The following is a 27,027-nucleotide window of genomic DNA, read 5'->3' as shown; positions in this document are numbered from 1 at the left end:
CTGTTATATATGCCCATGTTTAAGTTAACTGTTTAAGTACTTAGCCTTGGATTTCCTTCCCATTTTATGTTTACAGTCATATCATTTCTCCTTTACAATTCTCTTTGATAAAATTAGCTTTTTGAGGCACAATATCAATCCAGTCACTAATGAGGATAAATGAAGCGTGAGTTTAGGGCCAGGGAATACCTCTCTTATCTCTATAGGCCTGGTGTGCTGCCCTACACTCATCTGCAATGCCTCAGTTCTACATTTCCAGTTTGATCTTCCACATTATATATATATATATATATATATATATATATATATATATATTCAGAAATCAGTTTCTAGTGTTTAAGAGAATAACCCCATATGATATCACAGCTCCCACTTCCAGGATCAATTTGCTGCAGCTGTGTGATTACTTTCGATACATTGTTAGTGGATATGCATCAGCCAATCCTTCAACATGACACACATGACCATAATATAATCCTCACGGATTTTAAATAATCCATTTCACTAAATGCCATACACTGCAGGATACAGTATGAGACCACATACCGATAATTAAATACGGAACAAGCGGCATGGTACAATGCCTTCGTCAAGCAGAAAATAGAAACAGATAGTGAGAATTACATCCAGGTGCCCATACATACGTACATAGATACTTTGAATTTCATAAATTTAAAGAACATGAAAAGTTATTCTGTACTATTATTCATCATCATCATCATCATCATTTCTTTATATAGCGCCAACATATTCCGTAGTGTTTTACAATTGGGGACAAACATAGTAAACTAATAAACAAACTGGGTAAAACAGACAAAAAGGTGAGAAGGCCCTGCTCACAAGCTTACACTCTATTTATTATTATTATTATTATTATTATTATTGTTAATCACCTACCTCATTATAATTTAAATATCTCTTCCCTTGCTTGTTCTGTCTTTCCTCTTTAGGTGAATACAAATAGATTGAGCACCTGTTGCATTTATTTATCAAAACTGGTAAAACTCTGACTAACAACAGATGAAGTGGATGGGCCTAGAACAACCTGTTGACAATAAGACAATTAGAATGTTAGCTGTAGCTCAAACTAACCTGCTTGGCCAAATCCTGCGTTTCAATATGTAGATAAGTTTGAAGTGGGGGAGCAATAGTACCCTTTCTATTGATGTTTTACTTATAGTTGTTCCAATGTCCAATGTTTATCAGTTGTGAATGAAATATATTTCATTATTACGTTACTTGACAATAATACTTATGTTTCATAAATATACTCCTGGGTTCCCAACCGGTCTTAGAGAAATTATTCTTAATCAATTAGTTCTAATATTTTAACTGATCAATAAAAATAACTCAGTGCAATGTTAACTGATGACCAAGTACTAATTAGGGAAACGTGAGTGTAGATCTCTTTGGGCTGGTTTGAGATTTCTTGTGTAATCTATGCACAACAAATTATTGCAATGAAATGCAGACCTGCAGGATTCTGGCCCAGATCAGTGGTTGAAGTGGTGGTGTAAACAATGGTATACCATATTGTCAATTCTCCTTCTGCCTTCATTGTAAAACTATTGAATTCCATTCGCTTACATTTTCCATTCCGCCACTTCTATATTTTGACTTCGACCGTTTTATCCCAGATTGTAAAATGTTTTGTTAGCCTGCAGCTTGCCTGCATTTTTTATCCTAAATGCAGTTTCTAGACCCAGAGGAAGTAGCCATACTTCCTGATTACTATCAACCAGAGATGGAGATGAGATTTATATACACAGTAAATCATTTTTATGCTGTATACCTTAGAGTTAATGAAGTTGATCAGTTTTCTTTCAACATAAAATAATATACGTTTCAACGTAAAAGTATATATATCTTTTATTACTTATCATTTATTTGATTTAAAGATATGTCCTACAACCTTAATCTACTTGGCTTGAACAGCATAGCGGAAGAATTCATATTCAATAACAGCTTACTTTTTAATATACGATTCTGCCTTACAATATTCTGCCTGTGAGGTTGTGTCCGAGTAGTAATGCTGCAAATAGTGGATTTGCTGTATTTATATTTGATGTGTCATTTAAAGTTGACCAGAATGTAGGTTGTTATGTGTTTTTATTTACAACAAGGGGAATACTTAACAATGACATTTGTCTCCTATTTTTCCACGTACCAACAACCCTTTGGCCAGAGAACTCTGTGCTTTTGAGTTAAGTTTGGCAGTGCTCTGCTTTCTTCACTGCCACCCTATCTTCTAAAGCAGACGAGGTATGTCTATTAAATAACGAGACTGATTAAATAACTCACCTTTATTAATTGGTATTACAAATTTAATGTTTGTCCCCTTCAATATACTCCCCATTTGCACTAATACATCGCTGTAGTCTTGTTATCCACTGGTCGAAGGCATGGAACAAATCAATTTCTGTCACTTTTTTCAACATATCTGCCGTTTTCTTCTTTACTGCATCAACTGACACAAAATGTGTCCTTTTAATTACTGATTTAACTTTTGGGAAAAGATAAAAATTGCAAGGTGCTAAATCGGACGAATATGGAGGATGTTCAAGTGTAGTAATGTGTTTGTCGGTCAAAGACTGTTTCACAGAAAGTGCTGTGTGAGCAGGCGCATTGTGCTGGTGAAGAAAGAAACCATTTTTCCACAGTTGCGGCCTTTTCTTTTTGACTCTTTCTCTCAGATTTTGCAAAACTTCCATAATAATGCTGATTAACTGTTGTGCCTTCTGGAACCCATTCTTCCAAAATTACACCCTTGATATCGCAAAAAAACAATGAGCATTGCTTTGAATTTTGACTTGCTTTGACAAGCTTTTTTCATTCTTGGTGATGACGGTGTTTTCCAGTGCATTGACTGTCTTTTAGTTTCAGGATCGTCCTGGTAGATCCAGGTCTCATCACAAGTGATTACTTTATGAAACAGGTTTGGATCTGTGTCAAGTTGCTGCAGAATGTCAACACAACATTCCTTGCGATGTTCTTTTTGATCTGGTGTGAGAACCCTTGGGACCATCTTTGCACAAACTTTCGTCATGTTAAGATCCTCACGCTAAATTTTCCATACGGTGTCTTTGTCAATGTTCATGGATTCAGCTATTATTCGAACACTGGGTCAGCGATCTTTTTGAACAATCTGACTGATTTTTTCTACATTTTCTTCATTTCTTGAAGTGCAAGGTCGTCCAGGGAGTTCATCATCTTCGACATTCTCACGTCCCTCGATAAATCTTTTGTGCCACTCAAACACACGTGCACGAGACAGGCAGTCATTACCATAGGCCGTAGTAAGCATTTGAAAACATTCTGTTGGTGTTTTGTGCAATTTTACTAAAAATTTCAAATTGACACGTTGTTCAACTTTTAAACGTAGAATTTTTTCGGCACTCTAAAGAAAACACAACCAAGCTAAATGGCGACTCACAATCAACTGAACGTCATAGAGTGTTGCAGCTTGTCATGCAGGTTCAGACAGGTTCAAGGTTACTACGTATGCAGTTATAACCGGTTCTGACTGCTTTGTTTTCTAGGTGGAATCACAGTCTCGTTATTTAATAGACATACCTCGTTTATCACTTAGCACTATCCCTTGTCACTGGGGAAGATGTGAAGAGTGTTGGGTGGCAGTGAAAGTGCTTATGGTCCTATTTATCTTACTTATCACAGCAATAAGAAAATCAATTATCGATGGAGTATAATAATAAAATATTGCCGTGGCAGCTGAGTGATACTGACTGGGAGTGATAAGACTTACCGCTCCTCTGTGTCTTGGCTTGCTAGTTTGTGCATGCACAGTGGATCTGTAAGCCCAAGTTTGGTTGGGCTTCAGTTCCACTGAGTGAAAAAAAAATATATAGGTTTTAAGACTAATAAAAAAAATAGAGAAAAATATTGGAAAACATATTTAAAAATAATTCACATTGCATTTAAATAAAGCATTTTTTATTTGATTATTTTCTTCTAGTGCCATCCTGAGAGAGCTAAAGCTCAAGAAGGATTGTGGCAGTACTTGTACCGCCTGAGACGGCAATAACATTAATCCGGTACTTGTACCACTGCAATTCTTGTTAAATTGGCGTCATTGTGCTTTGCAACAAGACCTGGTGAATCATTTTGTCTGTGTGAGTTACCGCTGGTGATAGCAATGCTATATAGTAACATCTATAGATTTTACACATTGTACTATATTCAGGAATGGTATTATAGTGGGTGCAGGGTGTGCAGCCTATTTGGAGCCTGGAGGTGAAAGGTGCCTGAAATGCCTGGTTGCCTCTATCTCCGAGGCCCCTGCTCGCAAAAGAGCAGAGTGGAGGCCTCTTCTGAGCATGCTTCGGTCCAGCGCATGTGCACTGGGTATGTGCACCGGCCGCGCATGCTCAAAAGAGACCCTTGCTATATTAAGAGCAGAGCAGGGAGCTCAGGATGCGAGAACATCATAGCCTGTCCCTTCACAAATTTTACTGTGGGGTCTGGCAATGCAGTGTGGCCCCCCTGACTCTATTATTTATTCAATTATTTATTCAGTTTCATCGATCAGTAGAGCAATCCACTTCATTTACTTCACTTTTATACACATCCCCCTGTGTCATTTATTCAAAATGATATTTTAGTATTGTCACTGCTGAATAAAATTTGAAAATTCATCATGACTTCATGTTGTCAATTCTAGTTGTACAAAATCCACTACATTTTTATGAAGTTAGTCTGCAATCGATATATTCATATTCACTTTTATACGTTTCCTTTTAAAAATATTAATATCTCGACTTGAGGCTATGGCTTATTTTTGAAGTAGGAACGGTTTCCGTCTTGACAGATGTGAAATGAGCCTATCTGACGTGGTACACACATATGGCAACTGTAGTTAATTCACAGAAATGAGGATTGTTTAGTTAAAGTGAATGAAAACAAACAATTGGCATCATATCCATCTCTTTGATCTATTTGGAATTTGTCATGGCACTCACACGATGCCAGTTATTGTCAGCCCTAATATAAAACAAGTGTGTTCATTCATTGATATAGATTTTTAGGCTTTGTGTTCTCCAGAATGATGATTATTCTCTCAAATATGCTTTTGATGATAAACAAAACATGACTACGTCAGTTCATTAAGCTTTTATGTGTTCTATTGAATACCTCATTATATATTTTGCAATATTGATCTGAAAATATGCAGAAAAATGTCTAATTTGTTATCAAATACGTAATCAAAGAGAATTTTAAGGATTCAAACATACAGAAACAAGAAAAATATATATTGCCTGAGAATAAAACTTTGAGTGCATTGAGTTTGTCCCAATCAGGTGTGAGTATATTCTCCACCTTCTTACGGGACATCAGAATCAAAGTTTAAATACACCTGGATATGGCCTAGTGGTTAGCACTTCTGCCTCACAGCACTGAGGTCATGAGTTCGATTCCCGACCATGGCCTTATCTGTGTGGAGTTTGTATGATCTCCCTGTGTTTGCGTGGGTTTCCTCCGGGTGCTCCGGTTTCCTCCCACACTCCAAAAACCTACTGGGAGGTTAATTGGCTGCTATCAAAATTGACCCTAGTCTCTCCCTCTCTGTCTGTGTCTGTCTGTCTGTCTGTCTGTCTGTGTCTGTGTGTGAGTGTGTGTCTATATTTGGGAATTTAGACCAATGGGGCAGGGACTGATGTGAATGAGTTCTCTGTACAGCGCTGCAGAATTTGTGGTGCTATATAAATAAATGATGATGATGATGATGATGATATGAAGATGAGAATGGCTTGTTACTATCTTCAACTACTATCCAACAAGATTTTAGCAGGACAGTCCCGATTTTACGGTACCTTCCCGCGGTCAGCATTCAATACTTTTGCTGGGAGGTGTATTACTGGTGCACAGAGCAATACAGGTGTGTTTTTAGGGGAGTGGGGTTAGGGTTGGTGTCGCACCACATCAGAAGCACTAAGCATGCCCCAAACGTGACGTGACAAAGCCTACAGCATGAAGAAGCTATTCCTCCAGTGGTATGCAGCCACCTCCCAAGGTGCATGAACATAGGCTAGATAAAGGCAGTATCATAGACCATACACACAGAATATTTTTCCTGATTTGAATTGGATAGTATAAAGTTGATTACCCACTGGTTTTGTGTTAAATGCCAGTGACTCTACATGTCAAGCACAATTGCATTTGCAGTAGTTAACAAGGACGCTCCATTGACTTCAATGCATGTAAATCGAGCAGACAGCATAATAAAATGGCGTTGCAATGCAAACGGTCCCAACCGCAAGTGCAAATGCTAATAGGTATGAGGCCAGTGGGTTCCATTCCCAAACCTTTAACATACTTTTACTAGTGTTAAGAAATGCTAGTTAAAGAATTAGGTGGGTGTGGAAACCTACTTTAATTGAATAAGTCAGATTACTAACTGGCTATAAAATAATTAAAAGACAACATCTATTTGAAATATATTTCATTCTGCACAGGAACAATATATGTGTTGCTTTTGGACTGTGTATGATTCCAAGTCAATGTATGAGTCACTTTTATTGATAAAGGTGATCAGAGAGGTGAGTTTAAAATACTTATGCTGGCAGATAAAAGCTAAAAGCTTAAAACAGTAGTGACTTTCCTTCATGTAACTCAGCTCAGCATTCACCGCTGAATACATACAAAACATGTTTGGCATCTATAGAGTCCTTAGACAAGACTGAATATTTTTAAACTAGACTCACCTTGCGTCATTCTTTCAGCAACCCAGGAGAGGGGAAAAAAAACTCATGTTGAAGAAAAAGCTCAGGAAACCTTTGGAAAACCGTGTCTGACAGAACCTTCCATTCTCCTAAGGCACCCTACACCTAAGCACATTATTAATAAAAATAAAGAACATCTAAAGGGCAAAAACCAGGATGTTGAGTTACATTGTTTTTAGTTTGGAGTGGTGCAACTTGATAGTCACTTGATTGTCCACCTCCTTGAGAATCATCAGTAAATTCTCACCAAGGACCAAGAGTCAATTCAAAGTCAAGGGAGGTCTTTTGAAGCATGACAGGAGTGTTGGGGTGGACATCTAGTTGATTCTTTAAATTGATCCGTGCCCTTATGCTTTTTCACTCTATCAATACTTAAAGTAGGCGTATGGGAACAATATGCTCCACAGAGAAGTGTGACTATCTGGATGTAGTTAGATGTATTCATAGTATACATGGTATTAATTTTTTTGATGCCAACACCCCTGTTCAAAATATTTTCAATTAAAGATCAGTTTGTAACCAACATCCATCAATCAATGGTGTCCAACTTGTGCTTGAGTATACATCCTCTCACTACCAGCAACCACCTGTATTAAGTAAATAAGGGTATGATACATTTCAAGGGGTGAGCTATGTGCTTAGCTAGTGTTGAAATACTGTGTACACTACAAATACGGTGTCCTCCACCTAGTTAGAGGAGAGTTACACTTAAGTTATACTTAGCCATTTGTTGCCAGGGAGTGCAGACTGAACTTACTTGGGTCTGGATTTCCAAGATCTATATTCCAGAGTGGTGCAGCAAAATACTTAGGGGATCTTTGGTGGTGGATAAATATAGGAGAAGGGTGGTAAAACTGCAAATAAATAATTGTAATAGTAATACATGGAATTAACTAAATTATCAATGCAAAGTTAATATACAAATAAATATAATGATAAAATAAATATGTTTAAAACTAAAAAATAATATGTGTTGGAATAATAAAAAGAAAAGGAGAGATAGGTAGAAGTCAGAAAATATACAGTGCAAGGTGATGAGGGGTAAATAATGTAAGATATAAATCAGTGAATATATTGAATTTAAATGGTTTCAATGGGATAGGATTTTGATAACAAGTAGTGAGTTTTGGGGGCTAAGAAATAATTGCGTTGGAGCTGGTTAAAGAATACAAGTGTATAAAAGTGAATGGTAAAAATGAATTAATGGAAGTTAAGGAAGTGAATGGGGTCAAAGTATATTTTAGATACGGGAAGAATCCACTGAGGAAGCCACACATGATTATGAAAATAGCACTTACACAGAAGAATACCACTGATATGTGCACAAGTTATTTAAATATTTATTCACCTATTTACTTCTTTATTAATTTTCTGAATTGAATGTATTGTTTTTATACCTATTTTCCATTAATAAAATTCCATTAGAACATAATTTAACTAACATTTTTCATGATTTGCTTTTTATTCTTATGTGTCTTTCTACTTATGATATTTCATTAATTATTTTTCATTTGCATATTCTGTACAATTTAAATAATTATCTGCACTGTGAGAAAACTATCATATGAAACATATTAAACATATTCCATTAAGCAGCTCCCAAACAACTATTTAAAACTTGCAGCTTGTTATCAATAGTTTATCCCATCTAACCCATTTTAGTGTGTTATGTTAACTTTCACCTCTGTTAATACTTACTTTTACCATCCTGCTCCTGTGTTCATCCTCCGCCACCAGTACCCCAAGTTTTTTTGCTTTACTACCCTTGATTTTCTGATTTAGGAAATCCAATGCCAAGCGAGTCCACCCAGCAATCCACAGCGAAGATGGGCTAAGAAAAGGTTTTGAGTCTTTATAGGTTAAAATGTCCACAAAGACATGTGGATGGAGTATTGTATATTCAGACAAGTGACCGCTCAATTTCAAAGCAGTGTACTTGCATTGATTCACAGGAAATCAGTGGTAGGGTAGAGGCAAGAGATTTAAGCCTGTAAGTTGGCTACAATTGGTATGATTCAAGGCAAAGGGAAGAATGTTCTTGCTTATCCAATAACGATGGTTAATGGCGATGGTTGAATGACAGCACAGTGGCTCATTAGTTATCATTACTCCCTCACAGCACTGGAGTCATAAGTTCAATTCACGACCAGAGCCTTATCTGTGTGGAGTTTGTATGTTCTCCCCGAGTTTGCGTGGGTTTCCTCCGGGTGCTCCGGCTTCCTCCCACACTCCAAAAAACACATTGGTAGGTTAATTGGCTGCTGACAAATATTACACTACTCTGTATGTGTGTGTTAGAGAATTTAGACTGTAACCTCCAATGGGGCAGGGACTGATGTGAATGGCCAATATTCTCTTACAGCATTGTGGTATTGATGGCTATATATATAAAATGGTTATGATTAATGAATGGTGAACATCACGGAAAGACAATATTTGTTGTTCACTCTAACCTGTGTATATACTAGAGCCAAATTAGCTTTATTTTATACTGTTTTGTTATAAATATCCTACCATCAATATGGGTAGTGTGGCCCAGGGGGCAGGAGAGCAATTGTCCCATAGGCGGTCCCATTATAGGGTGTTTGGGTGTTTTCAACTATGAAGCTTTCCTGCCCTGTAGATGAGCTGGAGAGGAGAGGCAGAGGGTGGACTCCAAGCAGAGGGTTGGGAGCTACACAATGCTGTGCAGACCTTTAGGCAGCACAGAATATAGGATGGGTGGAGCAACAACAGTCTCCAGAATGAAAAACAAAAATTAGCAAAGTGAGAGGGTGGAGGGGCTACAAGGGAAACACTTTTTTATGTGCCAAAGTCTATTTGGCTGTGTAACCTTGTGTGTTTGCCTCTGTGTATGTGTGGCACTGTGAATCTGTCCTTGTGGGTGTGTCTCTGTGTTTTGACCCTGTGGGTCATCCTGTGTGAGTGTGTCCCTGTGTGTGTGACCTTGTGTGCATATCTGTTGTATCTGTGTGACCATATGTATCTTTATGACCGTGCACGAATCTATACGCCTCTGTTTGTGTGATCCAGTGTGTCTCTTTGTGCATCTGTATGTGTGTGATACTGTTTGTGTGTGTGATGTGATCCTGTTTATGACCCTGTGCATCTGTGTGTGTGACCCTGTGACCATTTGCGTCTCTATGACCCTGTGTATTTCTGTGACCCTGTTTGTCTCTGTGGGACCATGATCATTATAAAATGTTTGTCTGTGTGTGAATCTGTGTGCCTCTGTGTTGTGTGTGTGTGTGTGTGTGTGTGTGAGTGTGCGCGACCCTGTGTGTCTCTGTGTGACCATGTGTGTCACTGTGTGTGTGTCCCCATGAGTTTCTCTGTGGGATGTTTGGCCATTTGTGTCTCTTTGTGTGTTACCCTGTGTGTGTTTGTGTGTGTGTCCCTGTGCATTTCAGTCTGTGTGTGTGTGTGTGTGGCCATGTGTCAAGTCTCTATGTGTGTGGCCCTGTGCATCTCTATGTGTCTGTGTAATTCTGTGCCTCTTTGTGAGTGTGATTAGATATTCTATGTGCTGGGGCAGAAACAAATTGAGGGTGCCGGAGTAGAAATTAATTGAGTTTTAGTGAGCTTGGAGAAATTAATTGATTTGGAGGGTAGTGAGGCAAAAATTAGTTGAATGTGCCGTAAATAAATGAATTGAGGGGAGAAATAAATTGAAGTGGCAGCTTGCAGGGGAAAAATCAATTTTTCTTGGGCATTGAAGGGTCTATTTATGACCCTTCGTTTTTCTTACTTGATACTTTTCAATCCTTATCTCCTTGATAAGGATTAAAAATTAACGGCAATGTATTAAAAAACTTCTCAGGGACAGCAGTGCCGATAACCTGCTGTCCCTGAGAAGTGACTCACCTGATCATCGCACTCTTTTCTCAATTTTGAAAGCTGCGGTGATCTCTCTTTTTTTTTTTCTTTTTTTCTCTTTTTTTGTTAGTGCGCATGCGCCGACCGAAAACTTGGTGCACTGGAGGACGTATATATCAGAACCATAGTGTCCAATGTACAATGCATATTGACTGGTGTCATTCATGTTTACTCAGTTGTATCCCAGATACTCTTCAATTAATATTTTCTTGTGGGAGAGATCATCTAAATTATAAATTTATAAAGCTATAAAATAATGTAGTGGTTTTCATTTACTACGTCAGTGTAAAGGACATGGGGGGTTCTGACAGAGCAGTCAAGTTTATTTATTGATACAAATTTGAGGAAGTACTTTACCATCTTACCCTCTACTGTTTAGGACACGTCAGATGTTCTAAGAATATTACATGATATCATGGTTGGTGACATGTGACGTGGAGTCACTTTAAACAAGCATATTGTCTAGACAAAATATAAGTGTATTAGAGGCAGATTACTGATATCAAAACTCTTTAAAAGAGAGAGTAAATGGATTTTTTTTGATGAACAGTGTGGCACCAAGAGGAAGGGGCAGGCTGGGCTGGGTGGCAGTCCCATAGTGGGCTACCTTATGCTGGGTCACTGGGCCACCTTCATTTTTTTCCTTTAAAATAGGCTGCTGAGTCAAGTCTTGGCCCCGAGGCTAAATTTTATCAGCCCTCCCCCGCCACGAGGCCTTAATAAGAACATCAATTATCATTAACATTTATTTATATCGCCAGCAAATTCTGTACGGCTTTACAATTGAGAACAATCATTAATAAAACAATACTGGGTAATACATGTAAACAGAGAGGTAAGAGAACCCTGCTCGCAAGCTTACAATTATGGAGACTTCTTAGGCTGGGAGATACATTCAAGCATATGGGTTCCATTTCCTAATCTATATAGAGAGATAAAGGGTTTGTATAATAGAGTTTGAATTTTATCTTTCATATACTATTAATCATCCACTAAACATAAGATTATGTCTAAATATTTTAATAAGGATATATCCAATGAAAATAAAATGAGCCACATGTATAGAATCTCTGATTGATTAAATATCTCCTATCAGACATATGGTAGTGTATGTTACTTTGTGAGAAAGCAGTCTAATTGAAGCATCAGTATTGTGAGCACTCCTGGGATCAATGCCCCATTTGAATACATAAAACAAAGAGATGTATGGAAATAAGACAAGATATGTTTATGTTATACCTGGTGCTAATTCAGGAGAGACAAGAAGCTGTGATATAAACAACCATATGAAATAGAAGAAGATTATACCTGTATATTGTTGATTTTTTTACTAGATTATACAGGAATTTTCAGCGACAGGGGGATATTGTCACAGTTATAGGCACCGTAGGAGGCACCGGCTGGTATTTACACAACTGAAAAGGGAGGTGCGGAGTCTAACGCACCCCAGGTCTTCACCAGGGACCCCCGCAAGGATGTATGGTCTTGACTGTGTGGGATGCGCAGGTCGCGGTTCTCCAAGTCAGTTTCCAGCGCAGTGAAGAGGACAGCAATAGTTGGCCAGTCTGGGTCAAACCAAACAGTAGCGCAGTACACAGGGAGAACCAGAAGAAGCGTGAGGAACAAGCAGCGGGTCAATGCCAAACAGACTGTGCAGTACCAAATCGGAATCCAGGAGTGTAAGCCAAAGAACAAGCCAGGAGTCAGCAGAACACAATGGAGTAAACAACAGGTAGTGCTGGAGCTGGAGTGAACCCAATACTCTGGCACCCTGATAGTGCCGGAGTGTTTCTTAAATAGCAAGGGGTGAGGAATGATTCGGCGGTCAGGATCAGTTGACCGCTGACAGGAAGCTTGAGCAGCAGTAACGGAACGCGATCACTTCTGTGCATGCGCACGCAGCGAGGCCCTGAAAATCGGAAGTGCGTCCCTTTGATAGGCAACAGGATGCACCGAGCGACGAGGAGAGGCGACCGTTCCCTGCACCTAGGAAGAGTGTGGGAACAGCGCCTGACAAATATCGATAACTATAGCAGGGGCTTAATGAACAATTAATTGTCTCTACTAGATGGCTAGCAACAATGCAACTTTTAATGATACATACGACAGCTTCTGCATCTCAGCTGAAGCTGTACACTAAATAAGTTATCAAATTATAATACTCATAATCTACAGCAACAGAAATTGGTATTTTAACGAATGAAGCATATGAATAAATGTTTGCTTGGAGTATACTGTATTTGGGGTAGGGGGGAAGGTGTCATCTCCTGGGGTACATGGTAGTGTGTAGCAGCCAAGAGATAACATAAGTCCACGTTTTTTCTCACTGCAAAGATCAGGCTTCCTCACACAGAGACTCTGCAGTCCCTTTCCCCAGGTAGTGAGAGACTGATCCCACTGCCTAGCAACCTTTAAAACACAGCTTTAAAGGTACCAGCCATAATCAGTAGCAGAACAGAAGACCCGAACTGGAACTTGTAAATGGAGCCCACCCTTCTCTCTCCATTTATAGCACAGGGATCCTTACCAGCTTTTCTCTGAACATCTCTCTGGGAAGCATTTCACAAATATAAACACACTCCCTGGGATTTTAAAACATGCAGGTTAGAAAAAACCTGGGACTAATATACCTGCCTGCAAACACTATTCCAGTGTCTTTGTCACAATGCATACAGTATAAGCAGGGCTGCCAAGAAGAATTCAGGGCCCGGGTACAACAAATTCATGGGGCCCCCCCTCATAGTCAAATAAGCCCCAAAAATTTTTTGCGCCGCCGTAAGGCGGCGCAAAAAAATTTAGGTGTATGGTCATGCATTCAGGGGCGTAGCTAGCCAAACGGCGGTGCAAAAATTTTGGGAGGTGTGGTCATGCATTTTGGGGCGTGGCAAACGTGCCATTGGGGCGTGGCTAACATAAAAACCACTAGGCTCTCAATTCGCCGGAGCGTCACATATGTTCAAGCACTCCTGACTTTCAGGACATCTACCACCACAGTGTAGTATACAAACAATGCAGTGTGTACACAAACAGTTCAGTCTTGGCCTACACCTTACATTGGGCACAACATTCACCAAAAATTGGTATTGTCCCTACTAGAATCACAACATTTCACATACTGTCCTGCTCTCTCCTACCTGTTCTTCTCACTTTCTCCACCTGTGGCTGCATGTTTCTTTAGTTGCGGCTTGTCTGGATCCTGGAATGCTGGGGGCCCTATTTGGAAAAAAATAGCTACATTTAGATAATTCCAAACAACCCTGGCGTTAAATCAATACCATCCACGATTAATAATTAGGCCTTCCTCCAGCTCCAATATTACAATAATGTGCCCCTTCACCATCGCCATGCCTTATGATCACACTGTGCCCTCCATGCTGTTTTTGCCCCCTTCATCTGGCTCCCCTTCATCAGACTATACTATGCTGCTCCCCCCATTTTTCAATCCCACTGTGCCATGCCTCCCCCCCCCTTTGTAACCCCACTGTGCCATGCTGCCCACCATTTTTTAACCCCACTGTGCCATGCTGACCCCTGTTTATTAACCCCACTGTGCCATACTGCCCCGTTTTTTAACCCATCTGTGCCCCTCTCATTTTTTCACCCCCTCTGTCATGCTGCCCCCCCCGTTTTTAACCCCTCTGACATGCTGCTTTCCCATTTTTTAACCCCTCTGTGCTCCCCCTCAATTTTTAACCCCTCTGACATGCTGCTTTTCCATTTTTTAACCCCTCTGTGCCCCCACTCATTTTTTAACCCCTCTGACATGCTGCTTCCCCGTTTTTTAACCCCTCTGTGCTCCCCCTCATTTTTTAACCCCTCTGACATGCTGCTTCCCCGTTTTTTAACCCCTCTGTGCTCCCCCTCATTTTTTAACCCCTCTGACATGCTGCTTCCCCGTTTTTTAACCCCTCTGTGCTCCCCCTCATTTTTTAACCCCTCTGACATGCTGCTTTTCCATTTTTTAACCCCTCTGTGCCCCCACTCATTTTTTAACCCCTCTGACATGCTGCTTTCCCATTTTTTAACCCCTCTGTGCTCCCCCTCATTTTTTAACCCCTCTGACATGCTGCTTCCCCGTTTTTAACCCCTTTGACATGCTGCTTTCCCGTTTTTTAACCCCTCTGTGCTCCCCCTAATTTTTTAACCCCTCTGACATGCTGCTTCCCCGTTTTTAACCCCTCTGACATGCTGCTTCCCCGTTTTTAACCCCTTTGACATGCTGCTTTCCCGTTTTTTAACCCCTCTGTGCTCCCCCTAATTTTTTAAACCCTCTGACATGCTGCTTCCCCGTTTTTAACCCCTCTGACATGCTGCTTCCCCGTTTTTAACCCCTTTGACATGCTGCTTTCCCGTTTTTTAACCCCTCTGTGCTCCCCCTTATTTTTTAACCCCTCTGTCATGCTGCCCCCCCGTTTTTTAACCCCTTTGTGCCCCCCTCGTTTTCCTCCCTTCACTTACCTTTTCTCCTCTCTTGGTCTTCTCTGCTGCTCTGTGCTCCATTGCTCCAGACTGACTGAATGCTGGGCATGACATGATGACATCACACCCAGCATTCAGACAGTCTGAATAGAGCACAGAGCAGCAGAGAGGAGGGATGCCGGCTCCGCGATCAGGTGAGTATGTTTTTTTTTTTTTTTAAACTAGCCTGCTCCCCCCACCAACGACCGAGCCCCCCCCCCCCCTGCCAAAAAAAAAAAAAAAGAAAAGGAAAAAAAACGTTTTGAAAAAAAATATTTGAAAATTAAAAAAAATCAGCAGCGCAAGGGCCCGGGCCGGGCCCCCTGACATGCCGGGCCCGGGTAATTAGTACCCGCCCCCCCCCCCCCTCTCGGCGGCCCTGAGTATAAGTGTATGCTATGCAGTAGAGGAATTTGCTTATGCGAATAGAGGTATACACATCAGTGTTCTCCCCAGAAAATGTTGCCAGCTGCGTGGCATTAAGAAGTAGCTGGGTGGGGGCAATGTAATACTTTGCAATAATAATGAAAAATGTTGGTGGTTATTGTCCACACCTGCAAGGACTGGTGGTCAGTGGTCTAACACACACTGCTGACTGTAGTGCTCACATAATGCCTGATCTAATAGGAGAAACAATGGTTTATTCTATTATAACAGGACTCTGTTGGGCTCCAAGAGTAATAACAGCCGGATGGAGCACCCTGTAAATAGGTGCTGGGGAGAACACTGCACATATTATAGTGGTGAATATATTATCAATATTAATATTAAATTGATACTTATAATAGACAGATAACTACTAATTTATCTGTGGAAAGTAGAATATTTATGCTGGGAATACACCACTAAGACATTACACTAAGAAATAACAATAAAAGAAGAGACAACAGCCAGGCGCGGGCTGACGGACGTCAGCCCGGTGGGCACACGCCGCACAGGCGGCCGCATCACATGACACGTTATGAGGGGCACCTTTATAGATGAGGTGGCAGGGATTAAAAAACTTAATAGACAAAACATCTATTTGATAAGAACAATCAGAAATTCCTCATTTTCAAACATAATCAATATTTACAGGCTGACATGGAGATTAGCTACTTGGCCTGTTTGGCCAGAAATTAGATGTCCACCAGGACAATTATGGCCATTCTAAACACTAAACATTATGCAGGAGATAAAATTGATGTTTTTTTTTACAAATGCTACAAAAAATGTTACTATGCAGGCCTCCTATACCTCCTCCCAGCTTGATGACAGTTTGTTGCTCTCAGGCTGCCTCGTGTCATGACTCAAGGTCTTAGTCCTGTTTACGCCACTCGGCAATATCATATCACTGTACATCTCCCTCCTGTCAGAATGCAGCATTCTAAATCCTGGGACAAAGCATGACTTTTGTCTGCCTCCTGCTGCCATCTTGGGTGAGGCATTTGCTAAACATCCTGCTGAGTCTGAACAGCTGATCTCATTCAGTAATTAGCTTCCTCTGCAGACTATAAGAGTCTCCTCCTATACTCAGATAATTGCCAGTGCAACACATTCCTAGTTCCAGCTTACCACAGTTGCTGTTTGTTTGCTGCTTCACTCTACCTGCTGTATACAGATTTCAGCCATTAACCCTTCATGTGAATTCAGCTTCATTCTGCCTATTGTATACAGATTTCAGCCATAACCCTTTGTGTGAATTCAGCTTCATCCTGTTTACTGTTATATGGTCTTCAACCATTTACCATCTGAGTGAGTTTAGCTACACTCTGCTTGCTGTGATACAGACTTTAACCATTAACCCTTTGTGTGAATTCAGCTTCAGTCTGCCTGCTGAAATAAAGACTTTAGCTATTTATTCCTGGTGTGGATTCACCTTCATTCTGTCTGCTCATGTACAGATTTCAGCTGTTACCTTCTGTGTGGATCCTCCTCTCATCAATCTATTCCTATCTCTCCTACTGGTAATCGGGGGTAGTAGGATGTTGTTCTGAGTCATCCACTTTCTGGAGCCATCTCTGTGTCTCGGGGTACCGACTTCCAGTTCCAGGCCTGCCTTAGGTTCTGAGTTGTCTACGGCCAGCTCCAGGCTTAATCTGTTTAGGAGGTTGCCAGCCCTGTATATTCACTGCCTGAGTTCTGAGTCTTCCCATTCCCAGTTGAGGTACTATATTCTTCTGAGTTTCTGAGTTCTTGGGGGTACTGAGTCTCTGGTCGTGGGTTCAGGTCCTCCCTATTCCCATGTCCAGGTTCCAGTCCATCAGGTCCAAATTCCAGTTGTTTATTCCAGTACGGAGTCCAGTCAAGCATTCCTTCTCCTAACATACAGTATACAGGAATAGAGCAACCCTTTGAGCAAGACATTCATCTGGCCTCCCAGTTTCCACTGCACATTGAAATAAATTATTATTATTATTATTATTAATTATTCATAGGGCGCCACAAGATTTACGTACAGAATACAGGCAGTGGACCATACAGGGAAAACAGTGCAGAAAAATAAACAAATAATACATACAGAACACTAGACAAATAATACCAGGGGCTAGATTTACTAAGCTGCGGGTTTTAAAAAGTGGGGATGTTGCCTATAGCAACCAATCAGATTCTAGCTTTCATCTATTTAGTACTTTCTACAAAATGACAGCTAGAATCTGATTGGTTGCTATAGGCAACATCCCCACTTTTTCAAACCCGCAGCTTAGTAAATCTAGCCCCAGGACTCCAAAGCTCCAAACATAGTAAAGTGAAGTTGGAGCAGAAGAATAGGTAGAGAGACAGAAGGAAAGAGGGCCCTGCTCGTAAGAGCTTACATCCTAAAGGGACGGGAAACTGACAGGAGGCACAAAAGGAGTCAGACTATGGAATCAAGTGCAATAGAAATGAGTAGCGGGAAGGGGAAGAGAGATGTTAGGAGATCATGCATGGACAGAAGGTTAGGTGGATGGCTGGTAGGCTCTGAGGAATAGATGAGGTTGAGTGTCAGTGTGAAGGGGAGAAGGCCCTGCTCGCAAATTTACAATCTATGGGATTATCAAAGGACAATCTTCACATTAATATAGCAACTTTTTAATCATTGTTCTACTAATCAGGGATGTTTAGACATCCAATGAAAGTTAGTGCAGCATGCTTTCAAGTACAAATTATCACACATAAGTAATGATGCAGAAGCACTCTCATTGTTATTACTTATTCTATCACTATTACAAATAATTTGCATAACACAGCATTGTACACATTACCAAGGGATTAAATAAAATACAAAAAAAAATCATACACAAACTATATTTTTGGTCAGAAACAAACAGTAATATTTACTTACAAATAACTGTCTCCTCAGACAGTCAGATAATTACAATACAAACCAGCTAACAATAACAAGTCTTTATTTTGCACGAATAGTTCTAATCCTATTTACAATCTGACCAGGAAAAAGCCAGACATACACAACAGAGGTTTAGAGGCAAATGCTGTTTGCGTTGCAAAAGTAACATAATCTTTTGATACGATTAACAATGCCACCTTAAGTCACGTCCTTCTAAACACTCAGCAGGGTTTTACCAGCAAAAGTTGTTATGTGGACAGAAAGGACCCAGTAAGTGGAAAAGGGTGACACCTCTGGGCTTTGTCCCAGTATTATCCCAAAATATAAATGATTCTTCAGAGCCTGTAACAGATACATGTGAGCTCTGTGTGTGTGTGTGTTGTATATAGATAACCCTTAACCCTTGCTATCTTCCTATAGCCAGGGGCACACGCAGGGGGGGTTTCTGAGTCTCCAGAAACACCCCCCCCCCCTCCGCGGATCGCAGCTGGCAAAAGCATGTTTTTAAACATGCAAAACATTTTTTCTATTACAGCAGCAATCTCTTGTTTCGAAACCGCAGACAATACTGACCTTTCATACATTTCCCCCCTATGTGTTTTAATTAAAAATGGTTGGTCTATATGCTTTGTTTAAAATTACCTTAGTGATTTCACTAGTTGTAGGTAAGTTCTGATGATTAGCCCACATTGTACAAACCCTGTAACCCCATGTATCTCATCTGTTCACACCTAAGTGATATTTCTTGTTAGTGATTGTCCCATCCACATTAATTTCACATGGGGACTGGGCATTGCTGCTGTTACCATTTATATAGTGATTTCATGTTTCAAATGCAGCAGCCTGCATAACAAAAGTCTGTATCTCTGTAGTAATGTAAATATGAAGGACATAGACACTTTCATTAAATGACATCTATAAGTGTATTGCTACTGCAAGGGAAAATAAGCTCTCATTTACTATTGCGTAATCAAAGAACCTTCAGTGTCCATAGTAGTGTATTGAGTCACCGTTTATATGGGCATTTTAAATCACAATATTCAGAGTTAATGACATGGAATGGGTGGAAACACCACATGTATGTTGCTTTTCCCTTCATGCACCCCTAGACCTAAGCCTAAATATGTCCAAATGGATGTTTTCCACTAATGTATGTGTGTGTGTCTGTGCAAGTATATACAGTGTATGTATGTATGTATGTAGACAGGACTTGGAACTTCTGTGACGCAATTCTCTGGGAATTTTGCCTTCCCCCCCCAAGGTAAAATTACACGATTGTGTCATAGGGGAAGGGCCAAAATGATTCAATCCAACGAGCCCCACGACCACATGCCCACCTCTCCCCAGGATCTCCTGGAGGCCAACATTTAAAAGATAGCAAGTATGATATATATATATATATATATATATATATATATATATATATATATATACACATTTATAAACATGATCTAATTGCAGTTCTAAAACAGAGTATATTCACTATAGCATAGGTTTTCTTTGCACTATATATTTTATTTACTATTTTTGCTTTAACTACAATGCTATCCTAACACTACTCCATTGCAGTTGATGCGGTAGCGTTTTTAACATGCTACAAAAAGAAAACATCACATGAGATTGTAATTGGTTGCATTTATGTCCCAGATGTCATTAGGAAGCCATCTATGTATATTAAAATCCCAACAATGTTTATGTTTCTTTGTTACACCTATGCAACACGAACACCTTATCTGTCATTGAACAAAAACTCAATTACCCGGTTTCATTTCCACTAAGGTTGTCACACGCATTTAGTATATTTTGAAGTCTGATTGGTTGAGCACCACTAGATTTTCCGCCTTTTCACGGTCTTCATTATGACTTCTTATGCCGTTCTTATTGTCCAAAATCCAAGATTGAATGTCAGGGAAGAAAACCTGTCTTTCTGACTGTAATAAGGAGGTCATCATTTAGCTGAGACTGGTAATTGCAACAGCCCCTTTCATGAGTTTTGAAAGAAACATCTTGAATACGCGACCTAGTTTTTTTTTTTTTTAAAGCCCTTAGAGGCAACACATTGTTGTGTTGCTCCTGTTCTTATGTGTAATACACATTCTCATTATTTTCATTTAACTGCAATACCAGGACAATATAAAGTTTTCCATTAGCTGACATGGCTGTTCTTTCCAAGCCAGCTTTAGTGCGTGCGGCGGTGATTGGAAGATTAAAGTCGCTGACTCATTTGGACGGGGTCCTGATCACCAAACAAGAAGCTTCTGAATCCTCAAAGTTGGTTTCCGAAGGTCGAATTACACAGGTTACTTTTCAGTGTTTTTATAGTATAACCTTGATCTGAAATGAATTTATGTCTTGTTGAAACATTTATAAAACCAGACCCAGTTCTGAAAGATGAAACTGCAAACTTCATATAGCTCAGTTTAAAAGCAATAAAAAAATGCCATTTTGCTACTTACACACCTGGTGCACACATTAATATAACTATTAATCACACATGATAATACACCTCTAATATTTCAGACATTTTTTTTACTATCCAGCAGCTGACATTGTTTTGACCATGTTTTATTCAAATTAAGTACAGGTAAAACGTAAAAATGCTCTTAGCATGATTTTGGTCCTTTGTATGTGCAGTGTTTTATAGCGGAACTAAGGGGTATATTTACTAAACTGCGGGTTTAAAAAAGTGGAGATGTTGCCTATAACAACCAATCAGATTCTGGTTGTTATTTTGTAGAATGTACTAAACAAATGATAACTAGAATCTGATTGATTGATATAGGCAACATCTCCACTTTCTCAAACCCACAGGTTAGTAAATATACCCCTTAGTGTCTGTACTCATGAATAGTAATCTGGTAGCTAGTGTACAAAGCAGAGCCCATTCTATTGGTTTGTGCACAAAGCAGACAGCCAATCTGATGGTTTGTGTGTAAAACAGACACCCAATCTGTTGGGTCATATATATATACACACTCAGTTGGCTAATATATAAAGGAAACCACCAATCTGAAGGCTAATATAGTAGTAGATTTATCAAACCTTCGAAAAAGGAAAAGTGGAGGTGTTGCCCATTGCAACCAATCAGATTCTAGCTATCATTTGCTGGAATGGACTAAAACTGATAAATGATATCTAGAATCTGATGAGTTGCTAGGGGCAACACCTCCACTTCTCCTTTTTCGAAGGTTTGATAAATCTACTCTTAGTGGCCACTGTGTAAAATAGGCATCTAATCTGGTGGATATTACATAACATAACTAATATGGTAGTTAATATATAAAGAAGACCCATAGGGACAGACATTAATAGGGAGCTGTGATATTAAGATGCAGAAAGACTTATTTACTAAACTGCGGGTTTGAAAAACTGGAGGTGTTGCCTATGGTAACCAATCAGATTCTACCTATCATTTTGTAGAATGTACTAAATAAATGAAAAGTAGAATCTGATTGGTTGTTATAGGCAACATCTCCACTTTTTCAAACCCGTAGTTTAGTAAACATACCCCTAAGTCTTTCTGCATCTTAATATCACAGCTCCTTATTAATGTCTGTTTCCATTGGCAATGTTATATCTGGCAACAATAATTATTTTAACTGAACGTGCCGAATTCTTCTCTCCTACTAGTAGCTCTTAGAAGGGATTTATAACTTGCCCTACCAGGAAATATAGAAAGTCTTTGCCTTACTATTTCTTCATTTCCAGAGATAATATTCCTTTAAGCTATTCAGCAAGTGATGTGATGAAGACCATTAATCATTTCTGTATTCTCAGGCATCGCTGCGGATCAATGCTAGAACAGACAACGTTAGACCGCGCTCCCTCAGTCTTCTACCTTCTGCTCAAATCTTCTCTCAAATTAGCAAGAACTGCCTGGATCCATATGCTGAATTTAATGACAGCTGGTATCATATGGTAAGAAAAACATTCGCACACAGGCACGATATTGTACATACTGTAAATTTCTATAAAGGAAATATTTAAGGAAAACAGCTATATGTATATATATTTCAATATACCATTAAAACAAAACAGCCTTTGCTTTCCAAGTTACATTTGAAGTAAATATTCGGTGCTTATCCTATCAAATGTAAAAGTGTGTCTGCTGCCTGTGCCCAGTGGAGGCGACCATTTTGTGTATGACTGAGACTGCAATCTGCCAATTCAATAGGAACTAGTGACATCCCTGAGGGAAAAACCAACAAAATGGTGGCCTCCTCTGTGTGTAAGAAGCTGGTAATGAATGATTATAAAATGTGCATCTGATAGAAACCAGTAAATGAGCGAGCCATTTGCCATATCACCCTGCTATCTACAATAGTGTATTTTAACATATACATGACAGAGTTGAATAAGGTTCATTGCAAAACATATAAGACATAAGCACAAGGTTAGGGAGCAATTTTTAATATGAATTTTTCAGTAAAATAATTCCTTCTGACATTAATCCCAATGTGTTCATTGCTTCGATTCAGACTACGATCTCTTATAATGATTCAGACTTTAAGCTATTATAATTTAACTCATTAAAATTAAATTTAGCAAACCAGTAAAAAAATTCATGGTCATTACATGGGCAGCGATGGGGATCAGTTACTACTGTGTAATATCATCAGCCAGACGCTTGTCTCATGACCAATAGTGACGATCCATAAAGATGAAGTATAAACCACTACTTGCAGACCACTCACTGCCAGTTTGGCGGATGACTCACTCACAGACCGTTAGGTCTCCTACACAATGCGTAAAATGTGTTTTATCAGCGGCGCAGTTAGTTAGGTGCAACACACTGTGTCCATTATCATCAGCATCAATGCCCTCTGTGGTAACATCCTCCTCTGTGCTCACAGACTACGTTCTCCATACCTCAACGCTTCGGTATGTAGTGAAGATATGTTTACCATATCTATATCTATGCATTCACTATTACCATATCTATGCATTCACTATTCTTTAAAGTCTCTGGTCATGAATGAAGCCCTCACTGTGTTCACACACCTGTTTATTTCTAATTTCTTATTGTTCTCTATAGTTCATCATCATCATCATCATCATTTATTTATATAGTGCCATTAATTCCGCATCGCTGTACATAGAACTCATTCACATCAGTCCCTGCCCCATTGGAGCTTACAGTCTAAATTCCCTAATATAGACACACACAGACACAGACAGACAGACAGAGAGAGAGTGAGAGACTAGGGTCAATTTTGATAGCAGCCAATTAACCTACCAGTATGTTTTTGGAGTGTGGGAGGAAACCGGAGCACCCAGAGGAAACCCACGCAAACACAGGGAGAACATACAAACTCCACACAGATAAGGACATGGTCGGGAATCGAACTCATGACCCCAGTGCTGTGAGGCAGAAATGCTAGCCACTAGGCCACTGTAAAGCTTTTGCCACTTTTATATTGCCATGTTTTCACTGCATTGTAATGTATGTAGGATAAATAAGATTGCTTACATTAATGAAGGAAAATGGTAATGCCTTGGAAGCCCTGATATAGTTTCAGTCTGGCGTTTTTGAACTCTGACCTTTAGCCAATGCGATGGCCCACCTGTGACCTTTGGCCAGTGCAGTGCTTTGACCTTTAGCCAATGCGGTGCCCACCTGTGACCTTTAGCCAATGCGGTGGCCCACCTCTGACCTTTAGCCAATGCAGTGGCCCGCCTCTGACCTTTAGCCAATGCGGTGCCCACCTGTGACCTTTGGCCATTGCAGTGCTTTGACCTTTAGCCAATGTGGTGGCCCACCTCTGACCTTTAGCCAATGCGGTGGCCTACCTCTGACCTTTAGCCAATGCGATGGCCCACCTCTGACCTTTAGCCAATGCGGTGGCCCAACTCTGACCACCTTCTCTTTTCTTTCATTTCATTTGTATCATGTCGTTAAAATCTGTTGGTTAGAAAATTTGAGCAATAAAAATGTTATAAAAACAAGAACCATATTAACGGCAGGCAAAAATGCTATCATCCACAAGCTGAGAACACAGGTCTCCAAGGTAATATCTCTCCAAGCTGCGATCTGACTGTTCATGTGAAATCATGTTATTCTCCGACAAAGAAAGGTTAAGAGCTTGACTGTCAGTTTAAATTCATCCAATGGTTCCAAAATGGCAGAGAGAAAGATGTATCTTATATGATAACCATAGTGTTCAGCTCTGCGGATGTGAGGAAGTGCACATTTGTAACTGTTGCCAAAGCAACCAGGATTTGTTCTGCTTTTCTATATTTACAGAACCGTTGTAGTAGAAATGCTTTGTCAGCATAAACCCGATTTTAGAATGGATTTTGCTCACAGAGTTAACTTTCACATTTTTTTCAGATTACATCAGTGAATTTTGATGGGCAGAACCTCTCCAAAATCTCACATTTAGAGAAGCTACAAAACCTGCGCTGGGCATCCTTCAACAACAATTATCTGACAAGAATTGAAGGCCTAGAACAGTGTGTGATGATAGAAGAACTTTGTCTGGATGAGAACTGCATCACAAAACTGGAAGGTATTCTGTGACCGTATTGGTCAGTAGGCAGCGCTTAGATCCTGGAAGATAAGTCATGTGACAGGGGGTAGGAGGGGGCGTGATAACGCCATGGCATCACTGTAGTTCTGCTCTTGGGAAATGCGAAAATTCACAGAATTTCATAGCAGGGTGCAGGGCTTAATTGCGTCATTAAGTCCTTCCTCAATCACATCCAGGAGGTTGTCTACTCGTCCAGCACAATTTGCCTGTCCAACATTGGAGAAAAAGTACACATCAAAGAAAGTTTTTAAATATTGCAGCTGTCTGTTTGGCTTGGCTCCTGTCAGACGGAGCCATATCTATCCGGGAAGCAGCTGATCAATTGAACAGGGGACATAGCTTACAGCTGCAATATTTAAAAACTTTCTTTGATGTGTACTTTTTCATTCTAAAACAATCACTTTCAGTATATCTGGACATTACATCCTGTGAAGGCTCTAAGTATTAAATATATCTTGGGAGAGAATAAACCTTGTCTAAATAAAGGTCTGTTTAAGAGTCTTACGATTGTAGACAGGGGCGGATTGGGAACTTAAAGAACCCACGGTTAAAGGGGAAGAAGCAAATTATACATTAAGAGGGCATCTATTATATGCACCAAGGACATACTGGTTAGAGGGACACTTATCCACCAAAAATACACACACATCCAGCAAAATAAACTCAGGACCACCTTACAACACTGTTTTGCTGTTATTGGAATAAGGTTGTGACTTCAGAAAATAATGGAACATGATTGGATGGATTAAGCTGGCTGGGTGAATTTTGAACATGACATGGGCAGATTGGGGATGTTTTAGCCAAGAGATAGATAGAGGGCGCATAAGAGAGAGACAGCAGCAGCCGATAAATGTAGACAGTGTTTTTGGACATATTTTGGAGTTTTCAGTGTTAGATTTAGACAGTGGCTGAGACACAGGTGAATATAACAACAGAAATATTTTCTGTATGAAGAAATATGTTCTTTTTTTGTCCTTGAATGTACCTATCTTGAATTTGGTGCGATAGCCCGAATTGCCAACTTCAAAATGGGCTGGGCTTCCATGAATGTGGGTGGAGTTTTAACTAAAAGTGCAGTTTCTGGGCGGGGTTTGGGTGGATCAGACCTGGCTAATTTTGTCTCGATTTTGCATGTCAAAATGTTGGGAGGTATGCCTTGGATACAACAAAAACTGCTCTGTAAAGGATTGTATGCATTGAATGCATACAATCCTTTATGTCCACGAGCAAAGCAAAATAATGAAAGAAGCCTGTCACTCACCGGACTGTGAGTGCTACTTCTAAGGTAGCTAGGAACCGTGTCCGTCCATTATAATGAGGTACTGCGCATGTGCAGTCCCTTCTAACCTTCAGTTTTGTTCCTTTAACTTAATTGGCTGATCAGGCAACACTCCCTATATTAAGCACCTGTGGTCAATACCACGTGGCCTGATCTTGGAGTCTCATTCCTCATGAGTCTCTGAAGGTGTTCCAGTGCCTCCTCATGTGTTCAGCTTATGCTGATTCCTGTTTGCCGTTTGTGGTTTCCAGACCACTTCTACTCCTTGTGTTCCTAGTGACTTCAGCAGCTGATTCCTATCCGCTGCCTCCGTATATCTACAGTTATAGATTACTTCAAACTCTCCTGTGTTTCATCGTGACTCCAGCAGCTGATTCCTATCCGCTGCCTCCGTGTGTCTAACAAGTTACAGATCTCTCCAACTCTCCTGTGTTACATCGCTACTGTTCCAGCTGATTCCTGTTAGCTACTTCAGCGTGTCTACAGAGTTCTGCTCATCTCAGCGCTCCAGTCTGCATTCTACCTGCCGTCAGCTGACCCGCTGCCTCCTGCTTCTACAGTGTGTCCATTTGTGTCAACTTGCCTGTTAGCATCGAGTCTACGCTCCTCGGCTTCCAGCTCTGCTACATCGCTTCAGCTCTCCCGTGGTCTCCTGCTGTTCAATTCGATATACTACTGCTTCCTGAGTATTTTGTCGTCCTTGCTGGCCTACCTACAGTGCGCTGCACCTACCTGCCGCTTCCATTCTGCAAGGACTTCTCATCTCGTCAGTTCCCTGCCGCTCAGGTATCCCTGCAGCTACCTCTAACAGACTGCTCATCTGAACCACGGTATGCATAC

General features: G+C 40.2%; 1 protein-coding gene and 1 long non-coding RNA gene across 2 annotated transcripts in view; both read left to right on the top strand.

Moving 5' to 3' along the window:
• LOC142127206 (uncharacterized) overlaps nucleotides 1–27,027 on the top strand; it is a 174,971-nt gene that overhangs the window by 97,635 nt on the left and 50,309 nt on the right. The window lies entirely within an intron of this gene.
• On the top strand, nucleotides 20,534–24,898 carry LOC142127191 (leucine-rich repeat-containing protein 9-like). The gene is made up of 3 exons (XM_075194319.1): nucleotides 20,534–20,677; nucleotides 22,156–22,296; nucleotides 24,710–24,898. Exons 1-3 carry the CDS (start codon nucleotides 20,534–20,536, stop codon nucleotides 24,896–24,898), a joined length of 474 nt encoding a protein of 157 aa, XP_075050420.1.

The sequence above is a fragment of the Mixophyes fleayi genome, unplaced genomic scaffold (genome assembly GCF_038048845.1).
Source record: "Mixophyes fleayi isolate aMixFle1 unplaced genomic scaffold, aMixFle1.hap1 Scaffold_29, whole genome shotgun sequence".
NCBI classification, from domain to species: Eukaryota; Metazoa; Chordata; class Amphibia; order Anura; family Limnodynastidae; genus Mixophyes; species Mixophyes fleayi.
Note: the sequence above shows the minus strand (reverse complement) of the source record. Positions and strands in the feature narration are given on the sequence as shown.

Coding starts and splice junctions, on each gene's coding strand:
- LOC142127191 (XM_075194319.1), top strand. CDS start 20,534: ATGGCTGTTCTTTCCAAGCCAGCTTTAGTGCGTGCGGCGGTGATTGGA. Junction 20,678..22,155: donor CCGAAGGTCGAATTACACAG/GTTACTTTTCAG, acceptor CTGTATTCTCAG/GCATCGCTGCGGATCAATGC. Junction 22,297..24,709: donor ATGACAGCTGGTATCATATG/GTAAGAAAAACA, acceptor CATTTTTTTCAG/ATTACATCAGTGAATTTTGA.